Genomic DNA, 17,524 nt, shown 5'->3' on the forward strand with positions numbered 1-17,524 from the left:
ATTAGCTCTTTGTGAGGTTTCCCTTTGTCGCAATTACTTTAACTTTTTAAAGAACGTGGTTGCTCTTTTTTCCACTTGTAATATCATCTCTTCTCTGTTTACATTGACATTTTGAACACAGGCACCCTACTTTTAACACTTTCTGCCTTTTGTGTTATCAAAATGTATAGTAATAACAGCAATAAGACAATAATTAATTAACTAGTCATATTCCAATTATTGATAAAGTGATGCTTAGTAAGCTGATGGGTCAGCTCTTCCATTCCCATTAATAATTCTTATATAGCAAATTAAAAATTAATGGTTAGCCTTATACTCTGTGCTTTGTTACTTTTTGTACCTATTTCACTTAATAATCATTTTTTAAACACTATCACTGCATTTGTTCTAGTTGTTATGTCTTAAAAAAAGAAAAAGAAAAACTACCACAAAGAAACTAGAAATTTCCTTTGGAATAACATTACCTCTGTGATGGTCCTCCTGCGTTCACACACATTAATTAATTGATCTGACCTTGATCACATTGATTCTCTTCCAGAATTTTAAAGTGTATATTAGCCATCCCATCTTATTTCAGACTTTAAAAATATGGGAGGATAAATATCATTTTAATGAGCATTTTCTCTCTAACACTCATTCCACAAAATTCACATCTACCTTCGGGCCTTTTAAATTTCGGACAGACGATAAAACAGGTACTTATTTCACAACAAAACTGAGAAACTGCTTTCAAATTATATGTAAACATTTTTAAGATAATTCCAATTTGTGTAACTACTACTCCTCTTTCAAAATCTTTGATTCCTCTTTGCTCTCCTTATATCTACAATATTTCAGGAGCATAACAGCTCCTTTTGAAACGTTCTTTAATAATGTGTATCTGAGAGAGGTATGGTAGGAAGTTTGTAAACTATTTCAGAGGTCATGTATGAATTTAATATTCAAAGTCACAATGTACAAATTTATAGTGCTTATATAACAGTTCTTCTCATTAATAAAAGGTCATTCTTCCAAACTCAAGAGTCAAGAGAATAACTCATGGACACATGTCAGGTGTTTGTACCAAACTTGGCATTGTACTGTCCTAATAAACACTGTATTTTTCAGGTTATTTTCTCACAGTATTGCTTTGTATATCCAAAACTTAAACACATGACCCCCACCTGTTTAATCAAATTCTTCACTTTTCTGATAAAAGTTGGGCTCTCCTGGTATACCATGTAGAGACTTGAAGATATTAACAATGTAAATATAAAACTGCAATGTATTAATTAAATGCAGTGGTAATATAGGCACAACTGAAATTATGACTGCAGTTCCCTGTAGTATCAATAAAAGGATGACTAGAATACATACAAATAAAGACACATTTTGGGCATAAATTAAATAGCTAAGCAATGAATTGGAGATTACATACAATGAAATTACTACATGGAAGATTTGTTCCCATTAGCCACTATAATGTTGTCAATGTCTTCAAGTCTAATTTATGAATGTAATTAAATAGTACCTTATGTGCAAAGAATATACAAACCACAAAACCAATAACACACATCCTAACAAATAAATAACAGCCAGGTGTTACCACTACAGACGAAGTGAAGTAACGTTGTACAGAAAGAGTTCAAGGAAAATGAGGTTAAAAAAGAAAATGGAGACAGTGGAAAGGGTACAGCGTGGTTTGTAAATATGTTGGGCTGAAGGCAAGATAGATTTGTTGATGGGATTGACTGAGTGCACCCCCTCTGTCGCTCTTTATCTCCATTGAAATGCAGATGGTGCCCTTCATGCTCTGAGCCATTCTTCCAGGCCTATTCACAAGCTACACAAGGGCCAGACATCAATGGTTGTTTCTTGAAGAGGCAGGCCCGAGATCTCTTTGCAAATTCAGTTAAATCATCGCACTCCACCAATATTTGGTGACATCAGATATTTAGGCATTTTCAAAAACGTGCATATAAGAAAAAAAAACTATTCCTGATATTACTGATGTGTACACCATTTTCTAAAGTGGACATACTGCATATACGAAAAAATCCTTATTATTACAAAAATCGGATGATTATAGAAACTGAGGGTAAATATGAATGGAGGCTGGAATTAGAATGAAAGTTTATAATGTATAGTAGCTATAACTGTTAACTGTCAGTAATTCAGTGAAATTAATGAGAGTTGGGATTTAAAGTGGTAAAATCTAAGATAAAATTAAAGTACAACATGTTCAAGCAAAATCCAATCTACAAAATAGAATTATTACCCGGCACAACTGTTATATTAAAAGTACTTTTCCTTCCTTTTCACCTCTTGTTAAAAAGGAAGTTCTATTTGTTCTGCTTTTCCATTTCCTCCCTCACATACAGTATTATTAATTTTTGTGGTTATTGATACAACACCTCTAGCAATGAGACATTATGTGCAATATATATATATATTACATAAACCTGTGCAAGCCTTTGAAGGTTTTCCTGTTTACACGTCAGTGTGGCCTCGGAAACTTTACATATCCACATTTTCTGCAGAAAGTTATGACTGCGGTTACATATGAACGTTTTTCCTTTATTTCTCTGAGGACATATTTGAAGAACTTTAGGGATGCATTTAACATTGAGATGGTAGTCTTAGACAATAATGCTGGTGCACACTTGCTCTCATAGCAAGCCTATTGTTGCAAGAGATTTATGGGTGGCGTTGGGAACTAGAAACCAGAGTTTCTGCCCTTCTGCATTGTTAATTGTAAATAGCCAGTGCCCTTTGGTTTGACCATGGGGAGGCCAGAGGATATTATATTAAAGTGACCTTGATTATGTGACTGACTAGCTGGGTTTGGACAAAGAAGCAGGGGTATGGGTGTCTGAGCAACTGACGAGCCTCTCCAGTCATCCTGAGAAGATATTTTCACTTCTTCTGGTGCTCTCATGAAAACGACATTATCAACCCCAACTTTTATTCCATGTTTGCCGCAGTTTTCCTTTCGCTGTGCTCCGGGTTGCTGGCTAATGGAGACTTTCACAAAATATTTTTGGCTGTTTTTACTTTTTTGCCATTTCACTATCTGGCTACATTTTTCACACCCTCTCATTATCCCCGTGGGTTACAAATTTGACAAGCCATTCATTCAGAATTATGCAAACACATACTAAAATGATTTTGCATTAATGACATAGTGACTCACTTTATTCTTCGAATTCTAAAGAAATGTATTTGTGCTCACATGAGAATTGTGAGTAGTGGTGCCATCTTAAGACCCACCTATATTTCCCTATATGAGAAAAAGCTATATGAGTTTTTGTTTATACAAGATGTAGTAATTCCTACCTTTTTTTCATTTAACAAGCAAGTTTTCACGCTTATGAGCCAGACATTGCCAAAATTCTTCTTTTCTCACATCTTATCTAATGAGGAATTTACTTTTGATTTTGATTCCATTTGAACTTTTTTAGAATAAAAGTCTTACGTGCGCTAGAGGGGACCTGCAGTGCTATTTTTTATATTTTGGGGTTAGAAAGAATCAGAACTGACGACTGCATTTCAAACCGCACTGAAAGTAAAAGGGTCACAGTAATGTGTAAAACCTCCAATTTCCATCACAAAATAGATAAAGGTTTCAGGTATGGTATGTGCGTGATCGTACTGCTGTCATTGTCTGCGTTGCAGAACAAGGCAACAAGATTTCTGGTGATGTGAACCAGCCCAATTACATTGTAAACAAGTAGGCTCGTGAATACATCTCTTATATTCCAATAGAAATATTACTCTTGACTTTGAGACGGGTTTGCTGACAAATACTAATTGTTAACTCTGTAATATATGCTGTACCACTTACTTGCTTGTACATCGCATTACATTAGTCCTTACAGTGACTAGTGAGTGGGAAGGGCTTAAAGTTAAGTTCTCACAAACTCTTGTTCTGGCTCTTGGTGAGACCAGTGGTTTGTGATAACATGGCAACCACAGTACAGTACCACACGGTACTTTCACGATTTCACGATTTTGAGCATAATTCAGAATTTGTCATTTATTTTGTTACCAAGAGTTTATAACCGATCTGAGAAACTGGGACTGTAGTTCTCCTTTAAATGCATATAGTACAGGAGAGTACGTAATGTTTATGTATTTGTAACGACATAACAGCTGTACTGTACCATAAATGAGTTTTATTGTTTTCCTACCTATTGTTTATACATCATCATATGACATTAAGGATATTCAAATAATTTACCAGGAATATTGTTATTGTTTGCATTTTTAGGTGCTGTATTAAGGTGAAGTTTTGGTGTTTTAGGGAGCAATTTGTGAGTTCTGGAACCATTTGAACATTATAATATGGGAAGTAATGTGAATTTAATTTCCATTATGCAAGTGTTCACCTTACAAGCAGTTTTTGAGGACCAAATTCATCTTGGAAAACAAGATTACTGTATTACGTTTCAAGTATTTATTGTTGCAGAAGTATATCTTAGAATATTGTTTACATTCAGGCAAATATGAACAATTGATACTAATATTTGCAGCTGACAGCATTAACAGTGCTTGTTCTAGGCACACAATCTAAATGTTGGCGTTGCTGTAATAATTGTGTTAGTGTACCATTGCAAGGATCTGACACATATTATATGGCCCAAATGTGCTCTGTGGGGAGTCCAGAAAACTAGAAGACCTTGGTATAATAGTAATGTCCTAAATATTTTTCCATCTCTACATTGCTGGGACTTTCTAAACTGTATTGCCTTCTTCCATAAAATACTCTAATAGATCCAATAATTTCAAGTGGTACTTCTCATTAAGTGCAATTACAGTAAGATGCATTTTAGTTTATTATTGCACTATAAATGCTACCATACATATTTCAAGATATACTTGAAGACAATAGTACTATAGCGGAAGTATTTCCTAGTGTACTGTAAATGTGGGCAGGACATATTCTAGCAGAAGTGGAGAAAATTCATAGGGGTATGTCAACAAGCAGTGTCATTGGATGTTTATATACACTTAATTCATTTCTGGTACTTAAAGATAAAACACTGCACAAATAAGAACAGATTTTTAACTTGTTGGCTTAGTATAGGGACAATTACAAGTGCATGCTCAGGCTCTCCTTTTACATTAATATAATACCATCTGATTAAGTGTAAATGCACTTTTCCAGTGTAATATATGTATATTTAAGAATCTAAGAAAATGTATTTTTATAAAACATATACAGTATATAGAAATCTTTATTTCCCAGTTCTGCAATTTAAATGTCACTCCATATTTTTCATTGGTATTTTGATACATTCCCACCTCTTCGTAATAATTCTTAACATTCTTCGATGTACTCGAATATTTTTTTCAGAACAGGGGAATGAAGTTAAATTTGTGCAGGCTTGTGGTTTGTGGGAAGGTGGACCTGACCTTTTGACCTTTAGCAGTCACTGGGTATCTGTCAGAGAAGAGCCCTCTAGCCCTAGCCTTTATTTCAGTCAGCAGGCTTACAGAGGTCCCAGGCTCCTTGCCTGGCCTTTTGTCCAAATTAAGCTCATTTTTTTTTTCTTCTTCTTTTCTTTTTCCTAAATATCTGTGGCCTTCCCGTCTAAACGGCTGTCAGTTACCCTGTGGGGGCCCCTTTTCAAAGCAGACTCCAATGCCCGATCACCCCTCTCTTCTCTACCAGATCACACAGGGCCTGCTCTGCCTGCATGCCACTGGCTCACAATTAGGCTCAATGTGAGAGAGAGAAGGACAGTGAGTTCACGGCCACAACTCAGCATGCCAGAGCAGCAAGCCTGATTGCTGACGCTGCTGGCTGAAATAAGCAGACCCAGCTGCGTCTTGGCTTCACGAAACTTTCTTCCAACATGTAGGCCCACATCTTCTGTATTTCTGATCTTCACTGTTTTGTAGAGTGCAGTGCCTGTAAGATAGATAGACAGTACTTGGAGTTTGATATACAGCATGCGCATCTCAAGGTATGTGTGGTACACCTCCATGGTACTGTATATTTGTTCAGCCTTTTCTTAAAGTGACTCTTAACATTTCGCAACAAACAGTGTATGTGTGGAGAAGGTCAATTTTGCCATTTTGGGAAACTTGAATGTGTTTTAGATATTTCGAAAGGAAAACAAATTACACCTTCGAGCAAGAAAACGTGCTCTGTCCATGAGCCCCTTTTCTGTCAGTTTTTAATTGCTAGTTTTTTCACAAAATCAAGAAATTCGGCTTCAGTTAGAAGTTAATTGATCTGAGAGTTAATCTCATCCAGCCCTTTCTTGAAAGAAACCAGGGTATCGGCTTGAACAACATGTCTGGGCAGCTTGTTCCATACTCCCTCAACCCCTTTGCCATAGACATGCAGTATTCGAAATAACGTTTGGATATTTTGTTGAATAATTGTAACTCTGAAATTATTTTTTTAGAAAGTAAAGCTGGTATGGGACACTATCTCTCACAGCACATTTATTGTCCCAAAAGAATTTGCATTTATACTGAGACCGGAAAGTGCCTGGAGCCTGTAGCTCTCTGTATTAGGTAGAATGTATCACACTTTTGACGGTTTTCATCTTAAAATATAATACCATTATTTTTCATTGGTGTGATTTTTTTTAAGATTCAGTATATTTATTCTCACTCCTATGAAGTATTCTATAAAATAGATACAGTGTATCTTTTCTGTGAATGCTTGTGACTCTCGTTTGAAGAAATGAAATATAATTTGTCTAATCTTTTAGTGACCAGCAAAAGCAATAAAGTGCTAGAACTAAAAATAAACAAATAAAGGCTTCACAGATTTTTAATAGATTTTGCTTGATTGTCTAGTGTAACAGTCATTAGACCCTGCATTTACATTTAGAAAATAAGAGAAACATGTTATTGTGTAGTACTGTTATTGTGTTTAAGTAAGAGAAGCAGTAATTCTTAAATTTGTAAAGTAAAATATCTTAAATGGAGGTTCTTTTGATAATTTGTTATTTTCTTTCAGGTTGAATTTTTAATAATATCAAACAAATCTATTTGGTTTCAATTATTATTAACACTTTGTCTTAAATTAGGATAGCACCCTATATTGTCATACATTTCCAGCTGACCAACAGGTTAACCGTTCTATTTTAAATTAACAAGCTTTTATTCCTGTTTTTTTTTATCTTGCTGTCCACTGTATTCACATCATGTTAATTACACTATTTGTAATATTGGTTGAAATTGTTCTCATCCTAAAGGTTCAACCTTAAAATAAATAGATCACAGCATAAAACACTGCATTTTATTTCTGCGATTCATGATCTTTTAGCCCACAGTATGAGTAGAAATGTAAAGTTTTAAGCTGTTGTATGTACAAACATCTTTCAACACATTACAGACATCACCACACCAATCTCTTTTTGAATTAATTTAATTCCCATAGATTGCTTACATTGGGAGAGAAGCCTGAAAAGATGCAATTTCATGTGCCAGCGCTAAATAGAATATACACTGTATCTTACTGTCTTCCAAGAATAAAACAGTAGAACTTTGGAGACCTTTCAGTGTATGTGCTGAAAGTTCACAGCAGCCATGTGATACAGTGGTGTAATTCACTTTTCTTTGGACGAAAGAAAGACAAACACTCTGGTTTAAGCCCCCAGGTGAAATGAGTTTGAAGGTCATTAGACGAGCAGCCAGTCTTGAAGCACAAGGAGACCACATCTCCTTCTCTTTTAGAGGTGATTCAGCCAGGTTGAGGCAATTTGACGGGGGAACGGCGGAGACACTCACGTATTCCCTGCTGCGCTTATATTGCGGGGAGATAAAAGGTTTTGCCAGCTTCCAGTCCACAGCCTTTCATGAGCGTTACAAAAAAAATCAAAAGGGAGAAAAAAAAAATCCAGAAAGGTTATTTTGACATGCATAAGGTATGAGAGAGGCAGAGACGGTATACCAGTGCGGAGGCAGGCTGATGTTTTTTGTCTTTTTTTTTTTTTCCCTCCTTGAGGGCAAGCTGCCTTCTCCAGCCTCCTCCCAATGGGGATTACGTCTAGCATTTTGCTGTTACCGTGGCAACAGCGGGGTGCATTCTCCCGCGCCCCTGCTGAGGTGAGGAACTGGCCCCCACATTGGTGCCCAGTTACCACAGCAACGTCAACATGCAAAGGGGGGACTCGAGGGTAAAATCCTAGCGCCCCCCCCCCGTCCCTCCCCTTCTCTCGTGCAGCTCCTTTAGACTTCATTGTGTTCGCTGGCCCTGGGTGACAGCACCAGAGAAAAAGGCGGCCCTCATTAACTCACCAGTGGGATTTTCCTTAATCGTTTACATGCAGTAATTAAGCAAGGCGGCAGGGAAGTGGCTTTTGCTAATTTGCGGGAGTAAATCAAGGCTGTGTTTTGTTGCTCTCCTTTGTGGTGAACACCAGCTCGCTAATTAGTCATTGATGATGCTTGCCTTGTTTACTGAAACAGCCAAAGACAAAAGGGGGCCAGCGGCCTCTTAACCAAGCACCCCACAGCACAGCACATTCCAACAGACCACACAAACAGTCTCCTGGCGGGGGGGATGCCCTCTTCCCTCGCTAAAAGACATCGAAGAGAGAGCAAGGGCAACCTCTAGCCTCTTGAATCGGAGTTTCAGCAGGGCTCTCCAGAGGCCATAGTGAACCGAAAGCTGATTTCACTCGCGCTTTTAATCTAAAAAGGGAATATTTCCTCTTAATTTACTTTGCTGCCATTTTATTTAGCTTTTTTCCCCTCTGTTTGTGTATGACGGGTGGTATCTTAATGATATCTGCATAGCCAAAAACTTGAAGGGACTTCCAGCACACCGGATTCATTCCTTAATATCGTTTCATGGAGCTCTGTTGACAGACCCAGCTGTTGCTGCTAAACGTATGGGAGATAAAAGAGGTTATTGAATCAGACCGGCATATAAACCCACCCAACTGCTTTCTACAAGCTGAAATTGATTTTTTTTTTTTGAGGGGGAACTGAAGCTTCTGAAACCATTTTCCATACTAACAAACCCTGAGATCAGTCTCTCACGCCATCCCCAGGTCACGGGAAAGTTGAAAGACGAATCTTTTAAATTCAAGGCAATTTTGAATTGTCAAGAAATCACAGTGCTCCTAAAGCAGAGAGTGTGATAATACTCTGAAAGCTAAATTTGTAATCCAAGGTCTTGTAATTGTTATATGAATATCAACCGTCAAGCCAAGCTAGAACTGTCAGAAACTAAATTTTTGAAGGGCTGGCTCCCTTAAGACTCTTTTTGCCTGCCACTTTTTTTAGTTTGCACTAAAAACTGTTTATTTAAAATACAATGTAGTATTTGATACAAAGCAGTTGACAATTACTGTACATCAGCACACAAGTTCAGCATATTACTTTTTTCTGAGTTATTCAATTGAGTAGAAATTAAGTTTGTTCATTCAAAGTAGAGCAATGAGTCTGTTGAATTTAAGGGAAGTTGGGTTCACCAGAATGTCAATGAAATTCATGTCCTTTTAATAGCAATTATAGCACTACCACTACATTTTTAATCTTTATGTTTTATCATTCATTTTAAGGAAATGTATTTGAAAATGTTTTAATACTTCATGAAACAATTTTAGTTCACTTATTAGGTTTACTATTTTAACAATATTTGTTAGTTGTTTGGTGTTTTATTAATCTGTGTTTTTGTACTTCATACTGTATTTTTTTTGTACATTTAGTCATTTGATACTGACTAAAAATCTGGTCCTACAAGACCAAGTGGAAGAAATAAGGACTCTGATACTGCAAAGATGTAACAAAATTATTTGAGAAATTAAATTATTTTTGTGTTTTAAACATCAGGGTTTGATTTAGTCATACCAAGTACTTGGAAAAAAAAACTCTTTCTTAAACAATAAAAGTGATTTCTGTATTACTTTGAATGACAAAAGTAAAGTACATTAGCCAAGCAAAGCCAAATGCTCCTTAGGTTTTGTGGAAATCTCTGTCCTTTCTCCTTTTAAAACACGCTATGATGTTTAAGTACTGCACACAAAGTTTGTCATATCAAATCTTTGTATTTTATATTTAGTCTTCACTCTTGTACTTTATATAATCTCACCCTATGGCATTTTCTGCAGGTACAGATATGAATGTTGCAGACTGTCATTGGATGTAGAATATTAGTTTCTTATTAGTTTTTTAATGTTATGAAAGTAGTTATTATAGATATAATGCTAGACCTAGTGACAATATATTACATGAAAACAAAGCTTCTTTTCTGACTTTGCTGGTACAAGAAATGTCCTCTAGTAATTTCTATGTTTATTAGCTAACAAATAAGGTTAATAACTCATTCATAGGATGCCTCTGAAAGGTTGTGTGGTTGAATGTGAAATGTAGTGACATTTAGGAAACCCTGTTTAAAATTTTACTTCAGAGAATGTGAGAAATGGAACTTTTGAACCTTCGAAACGCTGCAAAAAGGGACTAAATCTAAATGAATGACACTCAGATAAGAAGTCTGAAGTGTGAAGATGTTCATAACAAGCCATTGTAAAGGATTCATAACGTATTAATTTAATGTGGAGAAAGGTTTGTTTAGTCTGATTATTTAGTCAGTTTATTTTTTCTATACAGTTAGATGCACATTTCTTAGAATTTGTCACTTATTGAGCTAAACGAAGGCACAGTTTCACATTTTTTGGTATTCGAGTACCATAGGGCTTGTGATTGCTTGGGGATGTAAAACTCATTTCTAACTGCGCAAGTGACATAAATCAAAAATAAAATACAGCAATCAAGTATCAGACACAGCAGTGCTTTTTGTACTGCAGGAAGAACATGGTCTTGTGATAAATTTGCACAGCACTGGATCTGCTCTGAATGGTTTTGCCGTTGTTTCTGTGGCCCTGCGCTGTGCTGACTCATGCTCTGTCTGGATGGGCTGGCTGTGCTCATGTGCCTGTGGATCCAGACAGCAGGCCCTGTGGGGATGTCTGTCTCGCAGATACTGAGGCAGACCCCCGCCAAACAGCTCACTGTCTTATTCACAAACAAAATGCCGTCCATCAGGCGTTCACAGCAATATGGACAGCGTGCGGATAAAAATCGATGACCCCCGCTTGAATTTCTTCCTCATTGACTTTCCAAATTAAGGAGTTTCACCTCCGTTTCTTCACATTTTATTTCCAAGACAGCTTTTCCTTCCATTGCATTTTATATCGAGTGGCACCCAATAATAAAGTGTTTCCCAGAGTGTAACATAAAACAGCTATACCTTTCTGCTTTTTATTTTATTTGAATGAAGTAGGCAGATATTTTTGAAACATTAAAGCTAAAAGCAGTGACCTCATTGGTTTATTTCAGATTTGCTCTACACAAAATTCTGTAAGAGAATTTACAGTACAGGCTTTTGGGAGTGATGGAGTCATAACGCTACAGGCTGTGTTGCCAATGTTATATTCGCATATAAGTAAGATTTCTGATTTCTGTTCGGCACAGGAAATGGGGGTCCCCTCCATCTAGCATGTAGAGGAGGCATAGCACAGGGAATCAAATTATTATCCTCAGAAAATGTAGGGAAGATCTGAAATTCTGACAGTCCATGTTCTGCAAAGGAAACACAAGCCATAGTAAGGATCTGAAGCCCATAGCAGCAGTGACTTCAATTTTGACAGTATGTAGGTGTTATCAAGCACCTGTATAAATGTATTTAGACACACCTGAAGAAGGCTCCACGGCCGAAACGTTGTGTTCTCTTTCTTCTTTTTTTTCAGCATGGAATAAACCTATTACTTGTATTTAGACTAAGTTTGCTTTGTGCTAATCAATCAATCTCCCTTTCATTTCAAATGAATGTAAAATGTAAAACAACATGCAAACGTTAACACAGAGGGCTTTTACCCTGTTGACTGCAGCATATTAAGTCATTTTACTGTATGTCTCTTCAAACAGGCTTAAAAGAATATTCATTTTGTTCGTACTGTAACATTTCCAGATGTAATCTCTTTGTCAAACATGAATGTGTTCATTGCTATTGCTATATTTCCGCACCTTTAATTTCTGTTCATGACAAATTAAAGTGACCATTGCAGCTTGTGTGCTTCTGCTAGATTCGCTGTGTAGTCATAATTTATGTTGTGAATTGACGATAAAATCAAATGTGTGAAATGCCACAGGCTCCCAGCAATCCCACTATTAAGGATTTACTGCAACAGCTTATAAAGACAGGCAATCAGTCAAGGTAAAGGAAATGATTATAGTTTCATATCTCCTTATATTTCCCCCAGGAAGCTCCAAGCTTGTTATCTGGCGTATTGGTTCTGAAAGTGTGTTGCGTTATCTCCCCAGAGGGCCGATGGCCATGGTGTACCTCAGGCCACCCGGGTCCGAGACACCTCACGCTGGGTGTTCCTCACCCTGGTGGGGGTGGCCTGCGTGGGTGGGATCCTCATTGCGGCGCTCACCATTGCCTGCCTGAGACACCACTCCCGCCAGCTCAACGCAGGCAAGCTGGGGCTTGGACCAGAAGGGGGGAGCGACACCCACTTCGAATATCAGGTACCTAGCACTCGGGTTCAACGCCAGACAGCTCAGATTGATCTCCAGCTGCCACTCACAGACTCCAAATGGAGTTTATTTAACTCAAGTTCGGGAGGGATGGCAACAACCATGCTCAATCATCCCCAGCTGTCAGCGACTAGCAATCACTCCCTTCGTCATTCCCCCCACCGAATGCTATAAATACCAAATGCGATCTCTCTCCCTCGCGTGTGACTTTTGCAGCCCACCTCCATCCCAACTCCACCTCTGCAGCTGCCCCTTGGTAACCTTGCGTGGGGGGGGTCCTGGCCTCCTCGTCCTACGGCCAGGAGGTCGGCCCTCAGCCAAGCGGGTTAAGCCAAATATTCCCTCCACAATAGTTCGCCACGCTTTGATTTTGGGGCGTTGTCATTCCTCGTGAATTTAATATTCTCCCAAGATAAAGCAGCTATGAAGAGCCAAGAGAAAAGGCACTCTTCCATTTCCAGTGGGTGTTGAGTACCTCTTACTTCCTACTGTCGCAGCAAACTGTGACCTTTATCAATGAGTGTGATTCATGTTAAAAATCTAATGAGGTTTGCGTGTAACTGATAAATACCATTGCTCATACTGCTCCTGTGATTAATTTTGAATGCCTCCCTTCTTTTCTGTAATAAATTTGTCTGCTCAGAAGATGCGTAAAGTGAACTTTCGGCATACTGCCAACTTATTGACAGAGGGTAATAAAAAGAATCCACACAGCTTTTTTTCCCAGCTTCTGCAGAGCTGTTTCTCTTGTACACCTCACCTGCAGTGAGCTTGGAGAAGCCTTTTCAAAGGCTGAGCTTGCGTTATTTAGGGCGGTGAATGATAAAAGACATTCACAAAGAACTTGTAAAATCGACCCTAAAACAAAGAATGAATCATTAGGAGTGCAGATTAAATGTTGTGCTGTTAAATTCGGTTTAAATTTAATCATGAAACATGAAATTAACACACAAAGGGCTGTTACCATTTCTGTGCTTTTGTGGAACAATGACTTGATATTGTTTTTTTACAAGACACTCATTCCAATGTGTTATTCAGACCCATTTGATGGTTGTTAAGAAGAAATTTAACACCCATTTCTTTTATTGCTTATGAACTGACTTTTTTTATTATAGAGAGTGTGTTCTATGTAAATTTTGTGACTTTATTGCAGTAAAAACCACTTCTGATCATACTCAGAAGGGACCAGAATGCAGTTAATTGGTGTTGCAACTAGAACAGGCAAGGCAAGCTTGCTATTCCATGAAAACCCTGAAGATGCAAAAATAAGTAACACTCAATGAGTGAGATGTGCAAATTTCATATCATTGATGTTTTTAATCGACCAGTTGACCTGTTCAATTTATTTTCAATGTGCTATAGAATTAGATCTGAAACTATTTTCTTGTTTCAAAGGATATATTTGATGGAACAATTATTTATAATAATAATAATAAAAAACTTTATTTTATATAGCGCCTTTAAAGGTGGCTTCTCAAAGCGCTTTACAGGATGACAACAACAATAAATAAGAAGAATACACAAAATAAAACACAATTACAATATATAGAGGAGACCGTGGATTATTATTTATGCAAATGATAATCAAGAGAAGCAGTACAATCACACAGAATTAGTGTCAGATGGTATAATGCAAGGATCCATGTAAATGTAATATATACAACACCATACTCTTATATGACATAAAGCTGTAACCATTTAAACAAGTTTTTTTAGCAACAGATAAAGTATTCAATGCAATAAACTTATAATAATATAAAGGTCCTATATTAATGTCTATAACTCTAGACTGTTCAGTACATTTCTCATAAGAAGCATCACTGGTAATTGTACATTGTTAGGTGTAATAAATTAGCAAATATCCTGGTTTCAGATGCGAAGTGTTTAAACTTCTATCTGCAACTGCATATAGCAATTTTAATAACCATTAAACTGAATCTACTCAATATTGCAAATTTAAAAGAGTTGTTTTTTAGTGGAGGCATTTGTCTTTTTTTTATCATAGTAGTATACTGTTCCCATAAAAATCAAATTGTATAATATCTTCTGGATTTGAAGACTTTAACAGAATTAAGAGTTTTATCAATCCCCAGCTCAAGGATTAGATGTGCTAAAAGTAGAAACTTTGACTGTCCTGTGTTACCGCATGTAATTTCACAGTTCTGTGTTTCTTTGAATGTAATGCATTGTGGAGCATCATGGTGCATTATTTTATCCTGTATTTTGGCAGTAAGGAAACAGTAAGATGAGACAACAGCAGTAAATAGCATTAGAAAGGGAATAAACAGGAGCCTATGCTGTGAAAAAAATCATTTTGGGTTTTCAGTTATGAAGATTCCATGTCATCCTATCTCATGATAAGTTTAGAGAAAAACAAGATCCATTAGCTAATGGAAAGAACAAAAATGTATAGACTTTAAAAAAAATGTGAAGCACTGTTCTGAAGAGGAAGAAATGTGGAAATCCATCTGCTCACCATGTTGGGTACAATAGCTTCCTCTGTATGGTCTCTACAGCCACAGTGGTTTACCTTCTTGGCATTAAATATAGAACACTGTAACCACACATTTGTATGGTACATTTATGAGGGCCTGCGCTTTTATGAACACGAGATTAGAAGTGAAGAAACGTACATTTTGTAGTACTTATGCTGCACAATGCTGGCATTTATAGTGTGGGGAAGTCATACATTTTTAATTTTTTAAAAAATAATTTTTAGGTTAATTTTGGGTAAATTGTGAATGTGAGCTTCATTGACAGAGAATTCTGACAAGGCAAATAGAACTCTTGAGTTAAATACCACAGGGGAGGGACTACATTACAGCAGCAAGTGAACAGTCAATATTTGTTTTTCTGCAGTTGTTTAATTTTGTACTCTGCTTCTTACAATAACAATAGCGTTTCTACATTCTGTTACTGGTAGGGGTATTACAAAGCGTTATGTCATTTTATAGTTATTGAAACAACACTCTTCAATTAAGTTTTTGCCTCGTTATTTATCTGCAACAATATACTGTCATCCTGTCTAGACGGATCAGTTCTCATCCTGTAGAGCGCGGATATCCGTCCCTCTCTGACTCTCACTCCTCTGTCCTCCTCTGTGTGGGCCTCCCAGGAGCTGTGTCGGCAGCACATGGCTGCCAAGGCCTCCTTCAGCCGCCAGGAGGCAGGGGGAACGGACACGTCGCGGGTCAGCAGCGTGTCCTCGCAGTTCAGCGACGCCCCTCAGGCCAGTCCCAGCTCCCACAGCAGCACTCCCTCGTGGTGTGAGGAACCCGCTCAGTCCAACATGGACATCTCCACTGGACACATGATACTGGTGAGGCTCTCTGACCTGCTTCCCTCAGCCTGTCCCCTTCTCATCATTCATCCATCATGACCTGGATAGCCACAGGCTTTTCAGAGCTCCCAAACAGCGCGAAGGTTGGTTAAACAGTCAGCTCGTTGATACATTTATGGTGTTTAGTTATTGCGAGAGAGCTCAAAAATAAACAATTGGATTGACACAGTTTCTCCTCCTTGGAAATGTGGCAGTTACGCTGGGTTAACAAAGATTTACGGTTACTTTTAATATGGAAGCTGTAAAATGTGACCTGTCTTGAAGTCTTCTGCAATGATTCGCCTTAGGCTCCGATAACGTACAATAAACGTGCAAATAAATAAATCTCACCATTCTCAGGAAAACTAGAAGAAGCATTTTCCTGTGGAGTTTTAAATGTTTTATAGTTCATGCTTTCTTTGGAGTTTCACTACTCTCTTTAAATAATGTGGGATTGCTTTCAATAAAAAAAAAATCATATTCATATTCTTGAGAAGTGTAACTAAAAGTTGAGTTAGTAGAGAAAATGCAGGTGTACCTCAAGATTTTTCAATGTTTATTATTAAGAATGTGCTAGCCATGCTTAATACAATAGTAAAGGGCCTTTAACACAGAAGAAAAACACTCAGCACCAGCATATTTTTGACCTCAGCAATTCAGCTGCAAAAAATAAGACAGTCCAGCCTGACCAAGATGTTTAAGGCTTATGGAAAGGATGCTTCTCCACCTGGAAGAGAATGTAAGAAAGTTTTATACAAATGGATGGTGTCTGGTGAAGATACATTGGGAGGATAGTTTACACTCTGGGGCAAAAACTCAGTAGCTTCCAAAACCTCACTTCCATTCAGGATTCAAGTCATAAATATGGGGTCTGTGGCACAATTCTATGGCAACAAGGAAAAGACAGGAATGTACCAATCAAAGTCAAAGACAATTTCACAAATGTGAATTGTTGAATTCTGAATGAATTTGATCATCATTTTTTAACCAAGTTGCTGGCATGTTTCTTTTTTTTGCAGACAATAAATTCTTAAAACTCTTTAGTTTTGTTCCTGTTAAAAAAACCTGAATGTACAGACAGACGTTAATGCTAAATTAACTTTCATTTACAGTATTGAAGGTATGAATACATTTGGAGAGCACATTTTCTGTGGTCCAATTAACAGACTTTTTTAATTTTTAAAGTCTTAATTAATTTTTAGTGGTAGGAGAATTATATATCACAGATATGTAATTACATCTGATCAGTATAACCATGTAAAGATTTTAGCTTTGATTTTAAGCCACTCTATAAAAAAGGCCATACTTTCAAAACTAAAGTCAACATTTGTTGATACTCTACTGCATATAAATATAGCCTGCCCTTTTTAGCTGCATTAAACTGATTTTACAGAAAAAATCAAAAGATTTGGTTATACACAAAATGCTTTTCCTACATTTATTTCATGCAAATTAGTTTTGATATGCTTTGGAGATAAGAAAACAGTGCTTGTTTTTTAGGGTTACAATACTTTTTTTTCTTATTTCTTTTTTCATTATCCACATATTAAATCTGTATTATCAGATCCATTCCTTTATTATCTACCTACACCTCACCACCTTCTTTATGATTTATTTGATATTGAAATTCAATTAGTTTGATTTATACCTTGCAAAAGTATTCACTTCAGATGTCCAATTTTGCCATTTTGTTGAAAACAAATTATATATTCA

At 37.0% G+C, this 17,524-nt stretch overlaps 1 protein-coding gene and 1 long non-coding RNA gene across 2 annotated transcripts in view; one reads left to right on the forward strand and one right to left on the reverse strand.

The window, feature by feature from the left end:
* The window catches only part of LOC148648797 (receptor-type tyrosine-protein phosphatase-like N), a 151,072-nt gene that overhangs the window by 114,617 nt on the left and 18,931 nt on the right, over positions 1 to 17,524 (forward strand). Inside the window, exons 13-14 of the mRNA XM_088606732.1 lie at positions 12,274 to 12,483; positions 15,608 to 15,811. Of these exons, the coding sequence (XP_088462858.1) occupies positions 12,274 to 12,483; positions 15,608 to 15,811 (414 nt within the window). The remainder of the gene's footprint in view (positions 1 to 12,273; positions 12,484 to 15,607; positions 15,812 to 17,524) is intronic.
* On the reverse strand, positions 4,421 to 8,048 carry LOC148648798 (uncharacterized). The gene is made up of 2 exons (XR_015926388.1): positions 7,732 to 8,048; positions 4,421 to 5,893 (listed from the first exon to the last, which is right to left on the reverse strand). It is a non-coding gene; the product is annotated as an uncharacterized LOC148648798 (long non-coding RNA).

Source organism: Lepisosteus platostomus, chromosome 14, assembly GCF_059453375.1.
Source record: "Lepisosteus platostomus isolate fLepPlt1 chromosome 14, fLepPlt1.hap1, whole genome shotgun sequence".
Taxonomy (NCBI): Eukaryota; Metazoa; Chordata; class Actinopteri; order Semionotiformes; family Lepisosteidae; genus Lepisosteus; species Lepisosteus platostomus.